We start from the raw sequence: 25,957 nt of genomic DNA on the forward strand, positions 1-25,957 counted from the left end.
AATAGATCATTAAAATAGGCAGACTGCACATGGAATACTTCAAACAGCATGAACAGAAACTTTCATAGCATTCTTGAAATATCTTTTCCAGTGGTTACACTGGCATAATTGCTCATAGAAGTCCTATCTGAACCTTTTATATGGAATTTATAAGCATAAAAGACTACAGAAAATTGGCAGTTCTTGCAGAAGGAAAGAAAATGATTTCTATAAGCTTTTTAGAAAGTTCACAATATTGTCAAGACCCCTTTTTCCAGACGGGAATGACAACCAGTCAGTATTCAATGAATTTATGATTCCATGGAATCCATCCTCGAGGTGGTACCAGGTCACTGGAACACCGTTGTCCTCCAGTCTCTTCTTGTAAAGCAAACCATCGTCCCTCAGCACATCATACTCGCAAGTCAGGATGAAAGACTCGGGCAGCTGCTGCATCACAGCATCTTCGGCCAGCAGCGGGCACAGGTTGGGCTCACAGAATCTCTTCACTGTCTCATCTGTTTCAGTTGAACAATCAAGTAGCACATGTGGTTTGTAGCCTCTGACCTTAAATTTTTCGGGGATATGATCTGGGCTCACCCACTTCCCATAATTTAATTTTATATCCATAGGAATATGGGAGCCCTCCAAGACCTCTTCAAGGTTTGATGCATTCCCATCTAGGTACTGTAACATACAGAAAGCAGCACGTTCTCGGAATAAGGGAGGGACCCCTCGATTTTGATGGTAGGATGGTAAATTGAAGTCCAGGGCCTGCAGGCCTGGGTAGATCAAGACCTGAGCACGCAGGCTGGGGAGGTCTGATCTACCTGCAAGGGTCTGGCTAACAGCAGCTGCCAGATTGCCCCCAGCACTGTCCCCACAGACAGTTATGTTGGCAGGATCCACACCATAGTGCTCTGCCTTCTTCATGAAGTGTATGGTGGCATTAAGACAGTCTTCATACGCAGCAGGGTATTTGTGTTCAGGGGCTAAACGATACCTAGCACACAGAAAGAGACAACAAAAGTAAGACAAAGTAAGTATTAGTTTTAAATGTATTGCTGAAAACACTGGTTCCTGCAGTCAGCAATGCCCTGATTACTTCAGAATTTTCTCATCTCCACAGGTTGATCATAAATAAACTGCAGGTTGCTGGACGAGGGTGGTGCAGATTAACGTGTTAGGATATCATCTGTTTAGGGCGTTGTCTTTGACAACACAACAGTAGTCCACTGCCAACTATGTTTAGGTTTTATCAGCAGTCCTTTAGTCATTTTACGCTTTAGCTTTCCATGGGTCAGATAAAAATGACAATACGTGTGGTTTATGGCTTTGTTATAGTGTAACTATATCCTCATAATCATTATGTCAGTATATTGGTGATGATATTAGCTTGTCATTCACATTGTGCATCTGTGAGCATCAAGCAGAGTTTCCATGAATGAGGATTAAGTAGGATATATGGCTTACTATCCATTTACTGTCAGTTTTGAGTTTGGAATTTGAAAACAGTGATTCAAAACTTTATTTTCCAGGTGGGTATCCCAAAGCATTATTTGTGATGTAGTCAGACAGTGAAAACTTAGCCTTAGTCATTCTTCAGTGGCTCTGAACAAGAGCAGAGTGAATTTTAAATCACATACTTGACAAGCCCCACAGAAACACATTCTCTGAAAATGGTTGTTGCTGTGGTCAGGGAAGCTGTAAAGTGATGCTTATTACACTGTAGGAAATAATCTGTAACAAACAGCATGAGGAGATACTCACCCAACAGATACAACCACAGATTCGCTTTCTCTGGCAATAGAGCGGCATAGCCTTTCATGGGTGTCTGAAAGAAACAGATTTGGTGGGGTTTGGGTTGGGTTGGGTTAGGTTTGGTTTGGTTTGCCAGAGTATTAGTTTTGTCTATTGCATAAGTCAAAGAATTGCAAGAAGAAAGTATTCTCTTAAGTTTCCCTGCCCCTTCCTCTGTAGCTCCTCAGCTCTTTTGCACCCCCTCATCTTCCTATTTCCGTATTTGCTTACTATGTTTTCCCCACTTGTATCTCATTGTCCTTAAGAAAAACCACATAATGTATAGCAGATTCTTTCTTCTGACAGCAAGACTTAGGAGGCTGCATCTGTGGTTATACTCCCAACTTATAACTGTTACAGATCAAGCGACAATCAACTTCACCATCTATGAAGTAGATTCTTCTTTAACTGCATTATAATATTTTTCTTCTGTTAGATATCTTACCAAGACTTCCAAATACCCATCCTCCTCCGTGGAAAAACATGACTCCTCTCCATTGGCGGGCAGATGGAGCCTTAGGCTGATAAATCCTTACAGGCACTTTTTCAAACCACAGGTCCTTGATGAAGAGCTTTGGGTCCACTCGTAGAGTCTTTCTATCTTGCATGTACCGGACAAAGTCAACCTGACTGCAGATACCAATGTTTTCCAAAATCCTTCCCTGTTCAAAGGCAAAGAGAATAGGGAGTTCACTCAAGAGTTTCTGTATTTTCCAAAGTAAAGAAACTGTATGGGCAGTATACTCCTGATCTTTAAGTTGTATATTTTAGGGCAATCATAAAATATATGAATAGTGCAGGTATAGTACAACTGATCAAATAGCAGTAGCATCATTAGAGGACACATGAACAGCAGCATTCACTGGGGAACGTAATCCCAAAGTAATGCACACTGCTGAAATACATCCCTTTGCTTTCTCAGGGGGTCCCTTACCTGACTTTGGAAATGAGTTTTCTTTTCACTAGATATTCTGTCCTTGCACCTGAGGAGATGTGAAAACATAGTGAAAGATGATAGTTCTGGTGCTCATTTTCATCATGTGGACACTTGCTGGAAGTAGAGTTGACTAAGTTGAGAAATATATTTGATAATTGCTTTTTGATTTTATCTCAGAGGTCTTCACTGATGTGTGCAATGCACTAGCAAGAACATCCTGAGATATTTAGTAGGCTTAAACTTCTGTTCTTCCTACATGCCATTGTGATATTCATGCCAGGCACCAGGAGATGAAAAGAATACAAATGAGAGCTACTAGTCCAATATATATTTGCAAAAATAGGAAAAAAAGGCATAACATCTGTTTTGAAATACATTTTTTAGTCGTGCCAAACTAGTACTTAGGTCCTTATGAAGATTTGGATCAAGCTTTTAGGATTCAATATTTTGTTATGAATATTTCTTCTTAGGCCACTACATTTGTATGGCTTGTCAGCACAGTGTTGTGACTCGCAATGTATTTACTTATGAAAGATCTTTTCTTCAGTGACTCCAGCTATTTATGATGTTCTTCATGCCTGATTTTTTTGATGAAGAAACTAATACATTTTGCAACACGCTGATTTTAATTCATTATAGAAAATAGGATCTCTGATTGGGTACAAACATGATACAATTATTTATTCTTTGGTACTTGCTATTTTCCAAGCAGAAATAAGACAACTACAAAGCGTATTCTCACCTTTACTTTCAACTTACTTGGGTTTTTCCAGCCTGTGTTGTTGACATTGCAGCATACAATTCTGGTTCATGCTACTAACGGCAGCGTATAAAGATAAGGAGAGAACTGGCTTTTCCAGCTGCTTAAGCAAAGTAATCTCTTTCTAATCACAACTTATGGGCAGCCAAAACATGAGAATATGTATCTAGAATTCTTTACTGTGGTCTGCTGTAATCTAGAATATGTCTGTCAGAGATTTTTCATTTTTCTAAAACATTTTAAATAGTTTTTCCCTTTTGGAGGTGTTTAAATAATTTATTAAATACAATACTTCTGTTATCTCGTGTGTTTCTAACACCTTCTGTCACCACAGCAGCTATACACCTATCATTACATGAAATACTCCTGATTCAGTGAGATCCTGCGTCAGCAGAGATCACCAGTTCTTCCGGACTAGTTCAGTTGAAGCAGCTGGGCTGGGCAGAACCCCTCCTTCCCATCAGAGAATGATGTTCAGGGGAGATGGAAGTTCTCCAGCTCCTCTTGGACAACGTTACCTAGTTTTGTCACTTGTGTGACAAAAAATCCCCCTTTCCCAAAAGCAATTTTGAAATGTTCAGTTTCTAGTTTTATCTTCAAGTATCTCCTCATCCCCAAGTCTAAGGAAAGCTTGAAAGCATCGCCCAAAGACATCTGATATATCCTGATCCTGTAACGGAAATACACATGATCCAACCTGCAGAAGTGTTCTTAATCAAGTTATTGCTAGGTTAGCACAATTCATTGTAGAGGCATGGTCAGACTTTCAAATGCTGTGTTAGGCAGCATTTACATCCTGCCTAGTGTCAGAGCCAGGCAAGACTGTAATAATGCAGCATAGTGTCAAAATCTGGTGAAGGTCTCTCTAGGAAAACCAAGCTTTTAAGTCCAACATGCAGCATGATAGCAATGCCCAGCTTTCCTCTCTGGAAATAAATTACAAGCAGGGCTCTAGCATTGCATCAAGTTTCAGATCTGCAGGTTCACCATTCTTCCCCCAGAAACCCCACCAGGTTAACTTACCACCACAGCTCTGCTTATTAACATGATGTGGATGATTCGGAGCTTTACCGGCTCATTCACTCCAGGAGGAATTTCTGAGTTGGAGAAATCAAAATTCATTGCCCCCAAGACCAGCAATACAAATCCAGCAACAAAAACTGCCAAGAACAGCACCAGCACTGTGTATACAACTGCCATTTTGCTGAGCAGCAAAGTGGTCTGAAATGTCTTTGATTTGACTTTCCCAGATATCTTTGGCTTGTTACTTCCTGATTCTTTGTTGGTCATAAGGTTGCTCTGCTAAAAACCTTTCCTCCTCTCTTTTACAAATACCTTAGTTAGTATCTTGCCCTCTCCCACTTTCTTTCCCCCTTCTCCCTTTATTTCGCAAGAGATAAGTTGGTGAAACTCTTGAATTCGTTAAGAGAGCTATGCCAACATACTCTTGGAATTGCTGTAAGAAACCAGTCCTTAGCTGGGAGAGGAGTGTTATGAATAAACTGTATTAATATTAAATTAATTAGAGCTTGAAAAAGGACACAGGGCATTTGTTTGGTTGGAGCTTGTGATGCTGTAAAACAGTTGTGTTTCTCTAGGGTTACGCAGAGACAGGAACCTGCAGATGATGATTATCACGCTAAAGGGCTGAATGTATTGTCAGCAATGTGTTTTTGGAAAGGTACACTTGTAAAACTAGGTCATTACTTCAATCTCAGGTTTTTTAGTCTTTGTGTGTTCTTCTAAAAGAAGAATGGTTAAAAAAAACACAAGAGGCTGAGTTTAGATTCATGATCAGGTTACCTCATACCAGATAACTTCAGTAACTCTCAGTGTGCAACAGGTAGAACATAATGTGACTTAAGATGATCAGTGATTAAAGAGTTTCAAATCAAACTGTTTTATCTTGTTCTTGCTGTTGAATGGAAATGTGCTAATGTAGAGGTGGATTGTGCAAATGTAGAATGGGATTGTGCAAATGTAGAATGGGATTGTGCAAATGTAGAATGAGATTGTGCTAATGTAGAGACAGGTTCTGCTAATGTAGAGGTGGGTTGTGCAAACGTAGAATGGGATCATGCTACTGCAGAGATGCTGTAACTTAAATGATGCTTGAGATACTAATTGTGAATCTGAGTCTGCAACTCTTCAAACAACTGGGATGTCAGAACGTTGTTGAAATTGCAGATTCTCAGGGAAATGAAAGGTTAAAATGTCAGTTCGTTAAGCAGCCATGTTAGAATTTGCTGTTGGGGTTTTTTTATGTTAAATTGTAAGTGATGGGGGAAGTACCATCTCACTTGAGTAAGGAAACTTTCTAAAAAATAAAATTCTGTAGAATTAGCAAGAGCGTGGTCTCTGTCTGCCAGCGTTGCATTGCTGCTCTCACCATGAGGTGTTCATTTAGGTTTATTAGTGAGTATGTGCTTAGCAGATGTAACTTGTTCTTGTAACAGAAGTATTTGAAATGCTAGCTTTTATTTTTTTATTATTGAAAGCATCACAATTGCCATAGCATTACAGTGATAAGAGAATATAATGTTGTGCTTTTCTACTTTCTTACATCTGTGATCTTCAGAGCTTTTTCAACAAACATAGCGTAACAGGTAACATAAAAGGTCCTCTTCAGCATAAGATAATCTTAAGAGAAAAAGAGTACAAAAAGGAAACTAAGTGTCACCTCTGCCCTTCGGTAACATGTACACACTCATTACAGTTTAGGGATTCCAGTTCAAGAATCAAGTTCCAAAATGAAACATCATTTCTCAGATTTCAAACAAAATCAACCCCATACTAGCTGCAGTTCAGAACTTCTGCTTCAGTCAGAAGCCTTTCTTCTGACTACACTTCTCCTGGAGAAAGAAACTTTCAAGAACAGTGGAGTCTTTGTTCAAACTAACCCTAGGAATTAAAATTCATAGCTGCAATTTCACTACCGGGCATAAGACTTCACAGAACCTGAGTCATTGTGCTCTCCATCTGATACCCTAGACATCTTCTGTTGTTCACAAGGGCCAGAGTGGAGCCTAGTTGTTGTCTTCAGCATTCCTCAGGAAGAGGTGTTCTTGCTGCTTGTCTTGGAGGAGTGCCAGGTATAGAAAGATACTGCTAGATACTGTTGCTAGAGTTGAAGTGAAACAGTATGTGTCAGGTGCCTGCTTCTGCATCTTGATCTTAATTGTGGGGTTTTCTAATCATGTTTTCTGGAATTGTGGTGCTTTAAATAATCTTTACGTTTGTTTGAGAGCCACTGCAGAAGCAGAAATCAGAAAGTGGAAAGTGCAGTCAAAATCCAGTATCAGAAGTGTTTACATTCTTTGCCAAGTGTAAATTCACCAAGGATAAAGTAAGATTTGCATTTTTGTTCTGAAAAACACTTCTATAAGCTGTTTATAAAATTCACAGTACTATCCATTATCTTTTTCCCAGTTAAAAAGGAAAAAATCCCATAGCCAAAAAAGGACAAAATTCCATGGAAACCACTCTCAGAATGATACCAGGTCACTTGAACACCATTGTCCTCTAACCGCTTCTTGTATAACAGCCCATCATCCCTGAGCACATCAAACTCACAGGTCAAGATGTAGGATTCCGGGAGCTGGCGAATAATGGAATCTTCAGCTAAGAGTGGGGAAAATGTTATTGCCAAAATTTCTTTGATTGCTTTGTGGACTTCAGGTTTATATGAGGTGGGTTGCTGAGGTGTGTAGCCTCTCACCTTGAATTCGTCAGGAATAATGTCAGCACTTACCCATTTCTTGTATTTCTGTTTCATACTCTCAGGAACATGGCAGTTTTGGAGGACATCTTCCAAAACTGATGGTTCTTTATTAAGATAGCGAAAGCAGAAGTAGACAACTAACTTCCGAAACAACACGGGCACTGAAGCATTCTGCTGGTAGGACGGCAAGTGGAAATCTAGGCCCTGCAGTCCTGGATAAAGTAAAACCTGAGCACGTACTTTTGGGAGATCTCTTTTATTCAGCAGTATTTGGCAAATAACTGTAGCAAAATTAGCTCCGCAACTGTCACCACTAAGGATGATGAGAGCAGGATCCACATGATACTCTTCTAAATTCCTCATAAAATACAAGGTGGCATTGAGACAATCAAAATACTGCCCTGGGTATGGGTGTTCAGGAGCCAAACGATAACTGGAATGTGAAAGATACCATGGTTATTGTCAAGGTGAGTATAAAAATGCAATTTAGTTTTAATTTTAACCAGTGTGGACTGGAAAGACAGACTAATGGTGTGACAGCTGTTTTCAAATACTTGGCCTATAAGCACATTTCTAAATTAAATGAAGCGCTAAAGTGAAGAATTGGGGAGCACAGTCTGCAGTAGTAAATGTTTTCAGCATAGGTTTTGGATAGGTTTAACTATGCACTGTGTTACCATAAATACTTGGATGTAAAAATAGCACTTACCCCACAGACACAACCACTGAGTTGCATTTTTTGGCCATATAGCGGCATATTCTTTCAAAGGCTCCTAAAGAAAAAGTTAATCAGAAATGATATTTAAAATTCAAATATCCTTTTGAAATGGAAATTTAGGTCCTTGAACATAAGATTTGTGGAAGGCATTGCAACATGAGACCCGTGAGTATCTTCTGCTGTGGTCTTTATCTGTTAATGTGTTTTCTGGTTATTGGTTGGTGGCTGTTAGGGCATAATATAAGCATGTAAGAATGGTCGTACTAGGACAAACAGATGTCTGTCTAGGATGGTATCACATCTCAGATCGTGCTCTGTAAGGAGAAGCATAACCTGAGGGCAAGCATCCGTAAGTAGTAGGAAGCATGCAAGAAGCTGAGGCTCAGGGCACTCCTTTGAGACAGAAACTGTGTCTTCATATTTAATGCCCTTGGTTAATGTTTCTTCCCTGAATTACTCAAACCACTTCCTGAAGCCATGATTTTAACATTAATAACTTTGTGCAGTGAGGAGTTCCATGGCTTGCTTACAAAGGTGTAAAGAACCATTTCTATTTGCCCGCTTTGTGCCTGGATTTCACTACGTCCATTTGGTGACATTTACTTCTGTACTGTAAGAAATGGTGATAATTATTCCCTGTTTGACTTCTCTTGCTTCTCATGGTTTGTAGACATTTAGTGTTATCTGTCTTTATCTGTCTGAGTCTCAAGGATCATAGTCTACTCATTCTCTGTACAGCAGCACTTTTCTCTTTCGATACTTCTATGTCTTATTTGAGGTATGGGAACAAGAACTATAAGCAGTACACTATATTTACATGCACCATGGATTTATTACAGTGGTATAAAGAAGTTTCCAGTTTTGTCCTTTCCTAATAATAATTCCTTGCATTTTATTTGCTTTCTGACTGCTGCGGGGCACTAAGTCAACATTTTCAGACAGTTTTCTTCTTGCAAGGGAGAAATCTACTTAGACCCCATTGGTTTATTTATAAAGGTAGGATGCTGTGGTCATGTCTGACTTCTCTACACACCGTTTCACCTGTCATTTTATTTTCTAATCCTTTGCTATCATAAAGACACTCTGCAGGTTTTCAGCCATCCATTTACTGCCCCAAAGGACTTTTTATCAGCTTTCAGCGTCTTTCCTTTTTCTTACTAAACTGATTAGCACTGACCCCAGCATAGATCTCCTCATGGAAATCTCACAGGAATCTCCCAGAACTCATTTTTTTTGTCTCTCTTTTAATCAGTTTTTATCCAAATGGAAGACCTTCCCTCTTGTGTCATGGGTGTGTAGCCTCTTTAAGAGGCTCTTTTGGAAATCAAAGTAGCTTTTATCAACTCAGTCTCCTTTGTTGATGTATTTCCTGACTCATTTAAAAAAGCTTAAATTGATTTGTGAAGCATGACTTCCATTTGTATGGATTTTAAGGAGTAAGTTGTGTTTACTTGTCCACTGATTTTGTTCTTCACTGTAGCTTTTGCTAATGTGCCAGTTGCAGACTTCAGGCTTACTAGTATGTAGATTCCCCACATCCTTTTAAAAGCTTGACATAGAATCATAGAATCCCAGCCTGGTTTGTGTTGGAAGAGACCTTAAAGCTCATCCAGTTCCAACCCCTGCCATGGGCAGGGACACCTTCCACTAGAGCAGGTTGCTCCAAGCCCCTGTGTCCAGCCTGACCTTGAACACTGCCAGGGATGGGGCAGCCCCAGCTTCTCTGGGCACCCTGTGCCAGCATCTCAGCACCCTCACAGGGAAGAAGACACATTAGTTGCTCTCCTGTCACCAAGTACCAATGTGAATTCAGGTGAAAGGTCACATTCTACAATCAGTGTATCAGTGTGGGTATTATCTTAATGGCATGTAAACAACAACAACTATGCCACCACACTATGGCAACTATGACTGTGGTGTGGGTTTTTTTATGCCAGTGAAAGGAATTCACCTTTCACTTAAATCACAGCTGCTTATCTTGAGTCCTCGTTGCCACCAAAACTAGCTCTAGAACTAGAAGCATCACAGCTAGTGCCAGCCTAACACTCCACCCAGACTAACACGCTCTTCAGTAAAACAAGGGTAGATTATTTCTGTACAGTGCAAAATGGAACCTCAGTTACTGGAATTTACATTATTATTTCTGTATGATGCTAAGCGACACTTGGTAGACTCTCAAACTCGTTTGCAGACAACTGGAGTCTGCCTGGAGTGCAGTGGAGACTTGCCCTGTGAAACAGAAAAGAATTCAAACCTCAGACTTCCCTGTCTGACAACTGGAATGAAGTCTGCGCTTCCATGTTAGGTGCCTTGGCTTCCAGACAAAGCACACACTGACTTGGCTGCTCAGGAGGAGGTCCAGAACAGATAGGAGGAGGCTGAGAGCAGCTACTGAGACAATCAAACGGTTATCTTCCTTTCTGAAAAAGACCTAAAGCATTGTGTGCAGTGTTACCATAAGGATCAAACTTCCCCAGATGGGTTCTGGTTTTGGTGCTTATTTATTATTTATATTTTCCTTTTTTTTTGATTCCTTGTTTGCATGAATGGGAATATATTTATACATTATTTTTTAATGTCTTCTTTAAATTCTTTCTTGGACTATGTTATACCTTTTATACTTTCCTTTGATGCATAGACTGCAAGTTGAGAAACAGTTTCATAGTGTTTCTACACAAAAGATGAGTGCTGAGCACAGAAATGTGTTTAAATTCTGTACGTTGAGGCCCTGTTCAGACTTAGAGGGAATGGTTTAGTCCAGTGAGATCCAAACCTAAAAGTTTGTCCTTGGGGAGTAACCCAAAGCATTGCTCCAAAGGATGAAGCCAGAATGTATTCTTTTTAGCAACAGTATTGCCATTTTCAAGATGTAATAATTCCTGAAAGTAAACCTCGGTTGAGTTCTCTTATCAGCCTAAAAGGATTTTAAGTTACATTTTTGGCAAAGATGGAGAACAGAGGAGGAGGGGAGACACATGGATTGAAACCCTTACTCCAGGACTGCTGCTGTATCTTTCAGCTAGTCATTAGTTAAGGTACAAGAACGTCCTGTGAGCTCAGCTTCCCACTCAAGTGACTTATGAGTTTTGTTTCAATGGTCTCTCTCTACGCCAGCAAACTGAATCTTTCCCAGAGGAGAAGCAGAGTCCCTCTGCTGTTAGCTGACAGCTGACCCAGGGGGTTCTGGATTTAGAAACCTCAGGTTTGCTGTCATCAACTTAGCCTGTAGCCCAAAGGAAGTAGAAGTGTGAGTCCCCTTAACTGTGCACTAGGCTATTCATCCTGCGAGGTGCTTTGCAGTTAGCAGTGAGATTGCAAAGGCTATTGTCAGTAGGAAGAGGAGATGAGATATTGACAGTGTCTGAAGGTAAAAATGTAAAGGTTTGGATTTGATTTTAAAAATAAAACTTGCTCTTTTCTTACTAATGCTTCCAAACGTGCCAGCGCCTCCATGGAAATACAGTATTCCTCTTCTTTTGCCAGTAGGTGGCCATTTGGGCTGATAAATCCTCAGTGGTATCTCATCTACTTTGAGGTCTCTGATAAGAAGTCTTGAATCTCTCCATGCTGGTATTCCATCGAGCACAATTCGCAGTAAGCTTAAGTCACTGCAGATCCCCAGCTTCTGCAAAATCTTTCCCTGTTGAAAAGAAAGAACTCGGAAGAATTGCTTCTGATAGACAGCATCATTATACGTGCGTGCAGTTCACTAGGTACAGTATACATGAAATTGGCAGGTTTTAATTTTCATGTGAAACGGATCTCCAATGTAAAGTAGCTGCAGTTTGACAGATGCACTGAAAAACCTAGAAAGCTTTTTAGTCATATCAGTTTTATGAGATAATATAATTTGGTTCATACAACTATGCTTACAGGTTTCAGGGGGGTGAATTTCTTCTTCTTTACTCTCTTAAGCCATTATCTTCCAGCTCCAAACTATCCTAGCAAAGTAAAAGCAAAATCCCCGGTTTTAAGAAAGTTCACTTACCAAAACCATGGTTGTAATCATCACTGAATGATAAAACCGCAGCTTTAGAGGTTGGTCAATTCCAAGTGGCAGTTCTGAATTGAAAAGATCATAAAATACCCCCCAGAAAAATACTGCTGGTATTACAACAGGAGAGATGAAAAGCATCCCTATTGTTGCTAAAGTCACATAAACAGATGCCATTTCACTTCAGTAGATGTGGATGCTAAGATAACCCTGTGCTGCCTTAAGCCTTGTTTTCAAGTAGTTCTCAAGTGTCTTCACAGGAGACTAAGCAGTCACTTCATAAGCAGAAATGAAAAGTTTATTAATGTTGCAACATCCTATTTTTCTCCACCCTTCTTTTGGTAATTATATTACTGGCAAGAAGTTGTTATACTTAAAGAAAGGGCAGGGGGACAGTTTACCCTTTACAAAAGGTGGAGTTCCAAGTATATGGAATTGACTTGTACCATGAGCTCTTTAGTAGCAATGAGAAATGATTATTCAGAGGAGTCCTTATTTGAAGATGGTCTGTGTTTATTTTGTTGTGAATTCATTATGGATGGACATTCCTGTTGTCGTGTTGAACTGTAGTGACATGGGGCTACTTGCAGTTGTCATCAAGGTATGTATTTCTCTGGGAAGAAGAATATTCATTAAAAATCATATTTTTTTAATAATCTTTGTTTTATGCTGTACATTAAGACTTGCACTGTCTAGCATTGAATTTACTTGTACTCCTACTCCAGTGTGAAGAGCAGTATCTTTGCATAAAACATCTTGTGCAGCTAACGTAATGTAGTCATACATCACATGCATCACAGGTTATACACTGAGCACAGGTCCTCATTTAAACCAAAATTAAAGCATGAATGTGTGTGCAAGTCTTAGTATACACTAAGGTCTCTTCAGATACAGGTGTGTTTGGAGACTGTTTCTGGTGAAAGCTTCTCACCGCTTAAACTCAGAATTTGATATTGATTGCAATTCTTTATAGTTCAATGTAGAGGCATGATGAATACAGGGATGATGGAAGTTGATGGCAGTTTATGGTGAAATAATTATTCTGGCTTATATTCTTCTCACTGGAATTTCATTTTCCACACAATTTTAAAGTTACAGCTCCCTGGACTTTTTCCTGACCTGGCTTTTAAAGTGAAATTCCAGTCTGAAAACTGCTTTAGTCCTTAGCTTCATTGGCAAGTGTTTAAAACAAAGCAATCCTGACAGCTGATTTGCACAAGTTTAGCTTGTGGAGATAATAATGTGTGGGATAAAGCAAAGTAAATTTACGCCAAGGTTTGTGAAATAGGCAAATCATCAGTTGTTTACAGTAAGGGCTTTTTCTTTGCTGAGGTTGGCCGATTTGGGGCCACCTTTCGCCTTCCATGGAGCACAAAGTTGATCCAGTGTGTTACAAACATCAGACTGCAGAGTGTTGAAGCCAAACCCTGGTATCGCTGGTCAGTGCTTGTTCTGGCCTCAGCTTATCAGCATCTATCCATAGGTCTTCCTGCAGCACAACAGGGTCATCTGTTGATGTTTTTAGTTAGGAATTCCATAAGTAGTCTGTGTAGTGTGATGATAGAACATAGCCCGTGGGGTTTCGATTGAGTATTTGGGTTTCCAAACAGCAGAACAACACAGTTCTTACTAAGAGCTTATTTCTGATGTCTGTGCCATCAATCAGAATATTCTGAAATGAATTACAACATGGAGCTCAGCTCTGAATATTGTATTTCAGCAATCCCAATGATCTCTCATATCTGAATCCTCAGAGGAGGAAAACTCTGTGCTTCTAAAAGAACTTTTGATCACGAATAGTAAACTCACAGAGGCACGTCTTACTGCAGTGGCAGTAAATGACACTCTCAAGAACAACCAACGACAATTCAGTGAAATACCTGATGTTTGGAATAGAGCAGTTCAGATTATGAAAGCCTCATGCCATGGAGGACGTGTATCTGCTGGAGCTGGATAAGCTATTGCTGACACCGTATTGGCAGGAGTCTTCACAGTATTCAGTGAGTCAATAATTAAACATCATTAATCAAAACCAAAACACCTCAGAGATGCCACCTCTGTTTTGAAACTGTGAAGAATCTGATAGAGTGGAAGGAGTAGTTCTTGACTGCCTTTTTTATTTTAAAAATAAATTGAGAAAGGGACAGTTTGTGGGAAATTTTTTTATTTGCTTTTTGATGTTATGCCCCTGCAGTTGCCTTCAGTAAGAATCTGTTGTACAGTCATGCCAATCTGAACAAAAATCTTTCTGTTGTGCGTTATAGTCCTTCTTTTGTTAAAGCAACGTTGGTCAAGTAATGTTTCAGAAGAATTTCTTCATATTTTACTTTTAGTCTCTTAATATCCTTATATTTTACACTTAGAGCATACTCTGACTATGCCTAATCAGAGCATATTCTAAGTCAGGTCCTCAGTCCTTCCTCTGTGTCCTGTTACCACAGTTTCCATGTTTTTCCATAATCAAGCAAATCCCATGGCCTTAGAGCTGCTCAGTCCTTCTGGGATGCTCATACGCACAACTGTTTTGTTATACTCAGTGCCTTATGTTCCAAAATGCTCCTGTGACTCCTATACTCCTGTGGTTGCATGTCACTTTTGTACTGATGCTTGTTCAGAGATGCTTCAAATCTTTCCAGCCTGGTCAGGCTGTTCTACTGACGATGGGGCAGAGGTATCAGTGACCACTGTTAGTCTGGCACATTTCTAACAGCCAGCAGGGCTTTTGGTGTTTTTTTTTTTCCATTGGTTTTGAGGTGTTAAATTGTCAAGAAACCCCGGTTTATCTCCCTTCAATTCATTCCATAAAGTGAGTGCCTAATGTCTTCGCAAACAAAAGGCTCTTTCTCTTTCTGGCAGTAGATAGATAGCCATCTCAGATACAAAGCTACTAGCAGTAGTTCTTTAAACTGTAGGTGTTTGCTGATGTGTTTTGCTACCTCCATTCTAGTGTTTCAGCAAGAGCATTGCAAAACCCCGGCTTCCACAGAGTCTTTGCCTGTCCATAGATAAGAACAGCCTTGCATTAGCTGAGGAAGGTTGAAGAGATTTCACTAAACTGGAGAAAGTGAACACAGCTTCGGATTTGGCATTGTAAGATGCCCTATGGATATACGTATGGTTCTTTATTCTTATCAGTCAGCTCATAGCTCACAAAACTGATGCTTTATTCATTGAATTTAGTGTTGCTGCGAACTGATATGTTTAATATATTAGTTGGTGAGTCCAGAATGAGAATAATTGAGTCAATTCTTCCCATTTTCTCATCAGTGAGCCTCTCTTTATGCAAGATGTTAGTCACCTCTGTGATACATTCCTAATTTTCCAGCCTATTTGTAATGGTTATAGTAATGATGGGAAGGCAAAGTATTATAACAGTACATATTCGAAGAAATATTTGCTGGTTTTCCTCAGGCTTAACCTGTCGGGTTTTGAAGGCTTATGTAGCTGTGGAATCAGACCTCTTTGCACACTGAGAGTGTAAAGCTCATCAAGGTCACATCAACTGTTTATCAGCAGAAGAGGTGGGCAGGTTTCAAACCAAAGGCAAAAGTGTCAGGGCAGTTGGAGCTAATGACTTACCTGAGTGTCATGTGCTGCTGTTTTTCTTGTAATGTCTTTCTCTGAAGAATTGCAAAACATTTCACTTTTGGTTGTGGGCTGTGTTAGAAAACAGCCTACCCTTAGCCTATAGTTAGTTGTTTGTTGTGGAGCTACTATGTGTAATACAGGAAATGCTAGGAGATTAACTAAAGCAGGGTCAAAGTAGCCAGCTGTAATGACTGAGGTGTGGATTCTGTCAGGTATAGCCAGGCTTAATAACTACCTGGAAGGCATAAAGGTAAGCAAACAGGAGAAAATAATGTGTTCCAAAGAAGGATTAAAAGAGAAATAATATGATATGTTGGTGGTTTTTTAGGGGTTTTTTAATATACATTTCAAAATTAAATACTCTGGTAAATATAATTTACCTGGCTTTACAAAAAAATATATATATTGTTTAGCTACTTTAGGTAATTTAGTAGCACAATTAGACTCCATAGTGCAACTTAACTAACTTGGTTTTACCAAGTGGAGCATGGAAGAAAGTCACTGTCCTCCCGTCCACATTTCCTTTCTTGTATTTATGTAAACAAATGACTGAAACCACCTCAGACCTCTTCATACCTGTAAGCTTTAATCTCCTGATCTGTGAAATGGATTTAGTATGCCCTTTACAGTGACAATTACAGCTTAGTATGTGCTCTATGATACTGATTTTTAAAGGTGCTAGGTATTTGCTTGATCTGTCTCCTCCATTTAGCCTGCCTCCTACCTACCTTTCGGTGTCCTCCCTATTAGTTATCTCCATCTCCCCACCCAAATTAGTAGCTACTCCCTATGCATTTTGCTCTTACTCATGACTAAAAGCCATCTTCCATTTAGTCTACCATAAATCTTTATTTTAACCTTTCCTTTCTAAGTTGTTCTTTGAAGTGTACCCATTCCACATGACTCTCAGGTTAAACATCTGGACATGTCTCGGTAGCTGTGCAGTTCTGTTCCTAAGAATGGGTGAACTCTGCTCCACACTCCACACAAATGGACTCCAAACAGGCTGCTCTGGAACATCCACTTAGGATTTCATGACAGGTCACCACACCAAAGTGATAAGTAGTTTGAATGTGAATATAAAAACTGCAACTGACCTTAATTTGCTGTGGCCAGATCTGTCTCGGGCTCCTTACACCAAATATGTAGGTTAGCAGTTTCTTCATGATCATGACAGTGTCAGCAAACCCAGTGAATCACTGAGGAAATTGGCAATCAGAGAAGGATTGACAGGAAGTTTGCAGGATTGTGCCTGTTTATTTCAGGAGCAGTACAGAGAATGGGCATCATAGGCAGACAATAGTGTTAAATGCTTTTAAATAAATAATATTATTTATAAATAATAGAGTTACTAAATTTAGAATGTTTTCTAATTGCCTGCTTATTTTTAAAAATAAAAATATGCAACTTGCTGTTGTATTTTGACTTTTAACTAGACGGGTACAAAGAGGTGATGTAAAGATAGCAAAGCAGAAGATAGCTGAAGTTGTAGACTTCTGTAATAGTTGTAACTTGATGAGTGTAGAACAGGTAATCTAACTTTAAAATTATTGTGTGTTCTATTATTAAACATACAGTTTTAGTCTGTGAAGGCATAATAGACTTCAGGTCAGTAAAAATATTTATGTCTAAACCAGAGATTGACCTGTTGTAATGTATTTTGAGTGCCCACTCAGAGTTGGTGTCCTGAACACAGAGAAGTTTGCCAGGTTATTCTGCTGACATTAAAAACTCAACTGTGTACTGACATCTGTTGATGGGGATGGTGCACAGCAATTTGCTGTCCCTTAATTTCTTTTAGCATCTGTAACACACAGCTGCTCAAATAGTGTTAAGACCTCCCATCTGAACTTTCCAGCATTTCACTAGGTTTTGGGTCTTGACAGTGTTCTAATCTGCTCCCGAATCCTTTCATTTGTGTCACACTGCCTTTGTGCCAAAGCCTAGAGACCAGCTAAAGAAACAGGGCTCGTGTCCACGTTATTTGGGGTTAATCATAGCACCAGCTTTGTCCACACCCTGTTACTGCCTGGAGAGCATGATGGCATGGTCTGTCTCTTTATTCAGGATGCAAACTAGAGTAAATTATTGCCTCAGGCATACTCACCTTCCCTTTTGGAAGGAAATAGTTGTTCAGTCTGGATGGGAAGTAACTGCCCCATCTAAGGAAACATATTTGTTAAGATTGTATTTTTCTAAGTTCTTCATAGGCAAAGACTCCTTGAATAAATAACCTAGCAGTTACCTGTGTTTAAAAGAGAAAGATCTGTAGTATCTTCAGCATGTTTTTTGGGGGGATTTAATACCCATGAGAGGTTTATCAGTTTTAAGCCTTTGTCATAGTCTGTATTGTAAGACAACTTCTGTATTTTAGTGTTTGGAATGTAATGTTGAATCACTTTATGGACAAACTGCCCCTGATGTCAGTGGAGTGAGTAAATCTCGACGTTTTTGGCATAGGTTGCCCATATGAAAATCAGGTAGCATTCAAAAATCGGTGTTAACTAGTACGTGTGCCTAGAAATCAGGAAAATACTGTAGAAGTCTTTTAGGGGCTTTTTGCTTATTCAGATTGTATTCATTCAGAAAAGCCTCATGGAAGAGCCCTGTAAAACTTCCTCTTTTTCCTGCCCATACTGAATGAGTGTAACTAAATATCACTGATATTGTTCTGGCAGCCTTTATTTTCTCATACACTGAATATAACTAACACGGCCATGCCAAGCATTGCAGAGCATCCTTCTGTTGTTTGTGGGGTGTCTTCTTCTGTCTGAACACTTAACTTACATGATTGTCTGCAGCATGCTTTGCTTTTGATTATGGCTTAAATAAGCCAGTGGTGGGTAGAAAACATATACAATAATATCAGGAAAGAGATTCTTATTTTAAATGCTAGAGCTAGAAATTTCCCTAACAAGAACAAAAGTAATTCATACTGTTCCAGATATTAATCTAAGCAAAGATGGTTAGAAGTTTTGACTGTAAGATTGCATCCTAGCCCTGCTCCCATTTCTGCATGGAAATGCATCATGTCTCCATGTGTATACTGAAGAATTTAAGACATTAGTGTCTAATGACATCAATCCCTATAATGCAGGGCAAAAGATTACAGTAAAACAGAGAGGAAACAGTTACACTGTGAAACATTCACCTCAGGAGAAATGTGTCATCAAAACAGTTACTGACATTTCTTGGCAATACTTGCTTACATTTCCAAGACAAAAGCCTCACACGTTTGTTATGCCATTTTATTTGTATTGTTTTACTTGATCATTTCTCTCATGTTGTTGTAAACAGTTTAAGATCAATCTGAACTTTGCTTTTTTGTTTGTTTGTTTGAGGGAGTTCTTTCTCTTTCATTCTCCTTTCTCTGCCTTGGCACTTTTCCTGGGTTCAGATGTAACAGTTACTTTTCTCCTTCCTAGTAGCTGATGCAGTGCTGTGGTTTCGACTTTAGCCTGAGAACAATGCTGATAAACTATATAAACTGGGGGGAGTCACCTGGAAGGCCCAGATCGCTGCTCAGGTCAGGCTGGGTATCGGTCGGCGGGTGCTGAGCAATGGTATCGTGCATCACTTGTCTTTATTGTTTTATTTTCTTTTTCCCCTTTTAGTGTTATGTTCTCTCTCCTGGTTATTTCCCTAATCATTATTATTTCTGGTGGTAGCAGTAGTAGTTTTGTATTATACCGTAGTTACTGGACTGCTTTTATCTCAACCCGTGGGATTTACATTCGTTCTATTCTCCTCCCCATCCCTCTGGGAACAAAAGGGGAAGAAGGGGGAGAGTTACCAGCTGGGCTTAAACCACAACGGCACTTTATAAGAAAGTGCTTCCTTCTTCAGCCAGTGCAGGCCTCCACTTAGTACAAACTCTTTATAAACTGATATTACTGTGTATTCCCATCTATATATGAAAGGTGTATCCATGATTCTTTTAATCGACGATGTATTCCTTAAACAATACTTCTCATAACATCTGTAGTTTCAGGCCAGTTCCCTTTTCCTGACCTCCTTCCCTTTCCCTCCACTTGTTTCTTTTATGTCTATGCTCAAATCTGTTTGCTGCATTTGGTTCTCTTTAAGCTTGCCTCAAATATAGCTTTCACCAGCTTTCACCAGTAAATCATTGACCATGCTCATTACACACTTAACGTGTAGATTCATGCCATTACCTGCTCTAAGTTCTCCTCAAATCACAGCTTATGCTTTAATATTACCAGAACGTTAGAGGCAAACTGCATTGCAAAACACTTGCCATGGTGGCCAGATCTTTTATAGGTACAGGAGAAAACTCTGAAGAGGTGGGAAAAGAAAGAAAGGTAAGTTCATGTGATTTTGCCTCTCATAAGAGAAGATGAAACAAAAGCCATCAACAAATCAGTTTATTGGGTAAAAAGAGAACAGATGCAATGCAGAAATTTAAGATCATAATTTAAGAAAAGGAAGGTCGAGGATGTTTTTTAAAAGTCTTTGCAAGCAATAAAAGATTCGATCTTTTGAATCAGGAAAGGAAAGCAAGAAATGGAATTTTACATCAATCTTAGAAAATGTACTATATTTTCCAGGCCTTTATTTCCAGATTGGAATGCCAACAGCGCACCACAAAGAGCCAAGAATACCGTGCCATGGAATCCCTCTTGCAAATGGCACCAGGTCACTTTTATACCATGATCCTCTAATCGTTTTTTGTAGAGCAGTCCATCATCTCTAAGCACATCATATTCACAGGTCAAAATGAAAGCCTCAGGCAGCTGAGCAATAACACTGTCTTCAGCTAGCAGTGGTGAAAATACAGTGTCAAAAACAGGCTTGACCAGTGCATAGATTTCTTCTGAGAATGAATGTGTTGTACTCGGTTTGTAGCCTCTTCTTTTAAACTCGGGAGGGATGATGTCAGAACTCACCCATTTCCGATACTTCAGTAGCAAATCTTCTGGCACATGATAGCTTTTAAGTACTTTAAATGCTGCTTGTGTGGCAGGCAAATCTTTATTAAGATACTTCAAACCAAGAGAAAGGGTTCGTTCCTTTAACAAAATGGGCACCCCCTCATTCTGCTGATAAGAAGGCAAATCAAAGTCCAAAGCCTGAAGAAAAGGGTATATTAGGATTTGTGCTCTCAGCTTTGGGAGATCTCGTCTGTTCACCAGTGCTTGGGCCACAGCAGCAGTGATTGTGCCTCCGCTACTATCTCCACAGATGATAATGCGAGCAGGGTCTACTCCATAGTCTTGTGCAGTCCTCATGAAGTGGATGGTGGCAGCGAGGCAGTCCTCAAACTGGGTTGGATATGGATGCTCAGGAGCTAAACGATACCTAAACAGGGGGGAAAGTGTTCAAACATGGTCATATCTAGTGAATGTCTCACAGTCATCTCTTCATTCACATATTTCTTTCTGAAGATAGGAAATATTCAGATTATAATTACAGCAATGGAATTGATGATAATTACTGCTTTTAATGGATTATTTGCTACTATTGCTAATATTTGGGGGGGGGGGGGGGGTATACCTTTGCAGAATACATGTTTACCTATGTTTTAGGTGACTCTAGGCATGTGCTGAGTTATTGTAGGATTAGGTGGCCAGGCACTTGATCTGCTGTATGTATGAATCAATTACCAGCAATTCCACTTAGAAATTCAAGTGAACGTTTCCCAACACATTGTTAGAGAATATGAGCACAAAACATTGATAATGAAAATCTTAAAGGTTTTCAGTGGTTTTCTATAAGCTGAATTCTTTGCAAACATAGTCAGTAAGAGTTAATGGTTCCTCAAGTATTTTAGGATGTAAATAGTAATTGCTAGAATTTAATCCGTTTCTAAGACATCAACTCTTTTCCTGAATGCTTAGAAATCAGTTCTTTTAAAAATGCATTGCAGCTTATCAGAAAAAGACTGAATGTTCATCTTGGGTTGATTGCAGGTTAAATGTGGATATCCATGTGGGTATCTCCCACCAGTTCTTCAGAACGCCTACTAAGATGAGTATTTAGTACTCTGGGCAACTGTGCTTTTAGTAAAAGCAGTGACACCTAGAACACGGTGTTGGCTTTCAGTTGAAGCTTGCTTTAACTGTGCATTACAGACTTGCAAGCCTAGAAGGAGGCGTGAATGGCTGCCACACTGTGTGTCTGGATTGACTCCACTTACCCAACACACACCACCACCGAATTGCTTTGTCCGGCAAAATAGCGGCATGTTCTTTCATAGGCCCCTGTAATACAAAGTATTTCAGTGGAGTTGTAGCTTGCTTTAAAAATAAGTAGAATGCAAGTATTCTGGAATTCTTATCTCTGCTCTGCCCTGTGATTCTTTTATTGTGGCATGGTCTGATCTGGACATGGCTCACAATTTCATTACATCTGTAGGATCTTCCTGCCAGTAAGAAACCTGGAATTTACACCAATGCATTGTTTCAGTCTCCTCTTTGAGAAGTTAGGGAATAGAATGAATGATGCCACTTCTAAAGCAGTATTGAAAATGAGAAGTTATTTTAAAATGCCAAACAAAACCAAGCCCTTTGCTAAATCCAGCACAAGAATTTTTCTTGTGCATGAGCCACCACCTAAGCCCTTAGGCCTTTGCATTTCTGTTGCCAATTGAAATTTTTCCCTTGTTTTGCCACTAAGACAGACAGCAGTATACACAGATACACAAAAGCATGCACACACATGTCAACACAAATTGGGTTCTTAAAAATAAGAAAGAAAATTCTAATGAGATTTTCAACTTTTCTTGTATGCAGGAAGAAGGAAGAAAACAGGTATTATAAATGATCAGAGACAAAACATTCTAGATACACTACCTGTGTAAAGACAGTGTAACTCTTAATTTACATACTTACTGCATGGAAATAAAATTACTCTGCTGCCCTGAAATTAATTTTGTTTTATCTAATGCTTCACCTACTAAATTTTCTTGTCATCTAAGAAATACTGTATCAGATCAGAAACCACATCTATTTGTGATTATAGCTCATATTTATATTACTTACGAATACTTCCAAACAGTCCAACTCCTCCGTGAAAATAAAGGATTCCCCTTCTTTGGCCAGTAGTTGATGTTTTTGGCTGGTAAATTCTTACTTCAACCTTTTCAAACCTTAAGTCCCTGATAAAAAGATGTTTATCTTTTAATGGCGGTATTCCATCCATGACAGCCCTGATGAAATACATCTCTGAGGTGATACCTACTTTTTCCAAAACTTTTGCCTGTTAATAAAGAGAAAGAAACCACAAATTAGTGCAAATTTCCATCTTACCTGGAGACTGATCGTGAAACATTTACAATTCCATGCTTAGTTCAAACTTTGTCTGCTGATGGTTCTTAAAATGAAGTGACCAGTTAAGGAGACGATTTGGATAGATCTTCATTGTAATGTAGTACCTAACAACATTTGAAGTTCAAATAGCAGTAGATTGGAGAGGGATGGATGATTTATATTCTGGAGCTGCCTTTTGTCCATGCTCCTCCAAAAGCAAGGCCTTTGAGCCTGTGGATAGCCTGCCTGAGAGTTGCTTCCACAGAAGTACAGTGACTTGGCTCGTGAATCCCATCTCAGGTCTCTAGCAAAACTGTTAGCAGTGCTATGTAGCAGAACGTAGGATTAGCTTTGGTGGTAATTTCTAGGTCATGTTAGATGAGAGCATGGTGGTTTGCAAATTATTTCATTCTTGAGTGGTGAAATCCTGGCTTAGTTTTTATCAGTCAGAAAAAATCCCTGGTGTTAGGGTCCTTTGTGCTCTTTACACAGGTACAAAAGCCTACCAGGTACAGTCCAGAACTCAACAAGATTGCACTGTGCCAGCCTTTCTGACTAAATGCTGGGTACAGGCAGCTTACAAAACTATTAACACAGTAGGTAGCATAATTTAATCAGCCTGTTTCCCAGACAGGATCAGTCATAAGTCCCCTGGCTATTGAGTAGCTTCTTATAGACTGAAATCAGATGAAAAAATAAAGGATGAGTTAATAGATTTTTCAATGAAGTTCTATTAATCTGAAGATGTAGGTGGTTTTATTGAAGTAGATCCTTACAGGTGAATGCAGTCGTTTCTTCATAAAATCTGTTCTACTGAGCACAAGTACTTCAAACTAGTTTGTCTCCAATGACTTCACAGGCATCTTTTGTCCCAGCTGAAGACTGGATATGCTGGAACCTTTAATGTTCTCTGCAAACTGTGAAAGGGTTTGGCTATTTAGGCACAAGTAATTGGCCTAACGGCCATACCAAGAGTTGCCACATAGCTCAGACTTCACTTGCATTTGAACTTTTGTATAGCCATACATAAAAGACATTCCAGGCCAGGCTGGATGTGGTTCTGAGCAACCAGGTCTAGTTGAAGATGTAGCTGCTCATTGCAGGGGGTTGGACTAAATGAACTTTAAGGTCCCTTCAACCCAAACTATTCTATGATTCAACGATTCTGTGATTCTGTAAGTATTCTTATCTTTGTGCTCCTGCGAGGTGATGTGGTACAGCGCTGGCCTCTCTCTGGCCAGCAGAAAGGATACTAAATTGTAAGATCAGCAGTTTAAAACTACGTTAATCACCAGTAAATTTTTAAATCCTGCAGTTTAGCTTTTTACAAATGAATTACACAAGGATAAAACTTTGTCTGAGGGTTAAAGAGTCTTCATACAGTGTTTTGAAAATGTGGAAGTCCACACTTTGTGCAGTAGATGTAAGAAAATGTAATTTGTCTTCTGTCACTACCCTGTTTTGTTGCACTGCTCTAGTGTCGTGGCAGTTTTGAGGCCTTGGTAGGGCGCCTCTCAAGAGACATGATGAGTCACATTCCCAGGAGTTTACCGGCTTACTTCAAGCAAAGCTTAACAAGCAGCGTTGCATGGAAAAGGAGGCAGAAACAATAATGGAGCCTGGAGCTGAAGTGAAATGTAATGCACAGGCCAAAGAAACTGAAGGGTTTTTTTCACAGTTTAGACAACCGAAAGAAAAGAAGGTTGATTTAGGTTTCACACAAGAAGTGTTTTCAAAATGACAGTGGCAACACTTAATCCAGGAAAGGATAATTGTGAAACAGGAAGACAAGTAGAAATCTCATTTTAGTTTTGAAAAGAAAGAAGGTAAAAAAAAAAGGGAGGATCAAAAATGTGCCAAAAGCAATGACACAGAAATACAGCTTTCTTATTATGTGTACTGTCTCAAAAAAAAGAGTCGTGTAGATGTATTGAAAGGCAAAAGACAATGTCTTTCAGATGGCTCAGAATTAGAGTGATACAGTTGTAGAAGAGAACTGAGATCACAGACATCATTTAGTTGCTCACTGTCTAAATAAGCAGTGTTCTACAGAGCTTAAGTTCCACATACACAGTGCAGTAAACTGCTTAAGCCTTCCAGCACTGCACTGAGCGTTGAGGCAACCAGATCAGAAAGCGAAAACATAAATTAAAACTGGGAGTTACGGAGTCTGCAGGATTTTATTTTCCATATTGTTGCCTTCGGTGCTGTATAGCAAGCAGCAGGGTCTGTTATACCAGCTGAGCTGAACATATCTGCAGTGGTGCTCACAATCACCAAATTAATCCAGTTGCATATTTGCAATATATTTAAAAATTGATTTTAAAAGAACTCCCCTCATCAAGCCATTAGCAATTTATCAACCATGAAATTAAGAAACTCTAGTTTGAATCAAGTTTTACTTACGAGGCCAAACCCAAAGTTCATGACGTGATGAAAAATGAAAAGCTTTCGGCGCTGACTAAATCCATGAGGGATTTTTGCCTTGGGGTGTTCATAGTAGAATGCCATTGCCACGAAGAAAGTCAGAACAGCAAGAAAAATCACTAGAAGCAGTCCCATCTCAGTGTACTGTGAGGAGCCAAATTGAAGAACCAGCTGTGGCTTCCTTCCTCCTCTGACTTTTGAAGGATTTCTGAAGGTAAAGGCATGGGATTAGCAATTCTCTTCATATCCCATCATCCACCTTTTAAAAATGCCAATAGGAAGATGAAAACATGTGGCAATCAAAGCATACAATTAAACAGACAGTAACAATTAGTCGTGGGAGAAGCTTGCATAAGCAGTTTTTCGGATTTGCAGTGAACATGGTTTGGGTCTGTGCCCATCACTATAGACCCAGTGCTTTGTATATCATTTGTTGTGTCAGTTTTATGAGAAGACAAGAATTTGTTGCGTCTCTCCCTAGTTCTTGAATACACTCAGGTGTGTGTTATTCCTGAGTTCCCCTGAGTTCCTGTGGAACAGGATTTCTTAGCAGTCATCTTCAGAGCTGCTCAGTTTCTTGATTTATGCCACCTTCACACCTTACTTCTGCAGGCGTTTCGTGAAATCAAGGTTTCAGTGTCACAAACACATTTAATCACCTTTGATGACTGATTCTGTACCCTGCTATGCCCTTGTGTTCTTGAATCTAATGGAACCAGAAGCAGCCTCAAGTGTCAGTGCTTTGCATCTTGCTTCATCCTCCTT

At 39.5% G+C, this 25,957-nt stretch overlaps 3 protein-coding genes across 3 annotated transcripts; all 3 read right to left on the bottom strand.

Annotated features, from left to right (window-relative positions):
* Positions 1 to 207: 207 nt before the first annotated feature.
* On the bottom strand, positions 208 to 4,676 carry LOC104401007 (arylacetamide deacetylase-like 3). Its single transcript, XM_010011328.1, has 4 exons — positions 4,500 to 4,676; positions 2,225 to 2,441; positions 1,750 to 1,813; positions 208 to 982 (listed from the first exon to the last, which is right to left on the bottom strand). The coding sequence occupies exons 1-4, from the start codon at positions 4,674 to 4,676 to the stop codon at positions 208 to 210; spliced, it is 1,233 nt and encodes a 410-aa protein (XP_010009630.1).
* Positions 4,677 to 6,855: 2,179 nt separating this feature from the next.
* On the bottom strand, positions 6,856 to 12,086 carry LOC104401008 (arylacetamide deacetylase-like 4). Its single transcript, XM_010011329.1, has 4 exons — positions 11,904 to 12,086; positions 11,339 to 11,555; positions 7,907 to 7,970; positions 6,856 to 7,630 (listed from the first exon to the last, which is right to left on the bottom strand). Exons 1-4 carry the CDS (start codon positions 12,084 to 12,086, stop codon positions 6,856 to 6,858), a joined length of 1,239 nt encoding a protein of 412 aa, XP_010009631.1.
* Positions 12,087 to 20,029: 7,943 nt separating this feature from the next.
* LOC104403260 (arylacetamide deacetylase-like 4) lies at positions 20,030 to 25,276 on the bottom strand. Its single transcript, XM_010011330.1, has 4 exons — positions 25,172 to 25,276; positions 22,499 to 22,715; positions 21,655 to 21,718; positions 20,030 to 20,816 (listed from the first exon to the last, which is right to left on the bottom strand). Exons 1-4 carry the CDS (start codon positions 25,274 to 25,276, stop codon positions 20,030 to 20,032), a joined length of 1,173 nt encoding a protein of 390 aa, XP_010009632.1.
* Between the last annotated feature and the right edge of the window lie 681 nt (positions 25,277 to 25,957).

The sequence above is a fragment of the Nestor notabilis genome, unplaced genomic scaffold, assembly GCF_000696875.1.
Source record: "Nestor notabilis isolate BGI_N333 unplaced genomic scaffold, ASM69687v1 scaffold24603, whole genome shotgun sequence".
Classification (NCBI taxonomy): Eukaryota; Metazoa; Chordata; class Aves; order Psittaciformes; family Psittacidae; genus Nestor; species Nestor notabilis.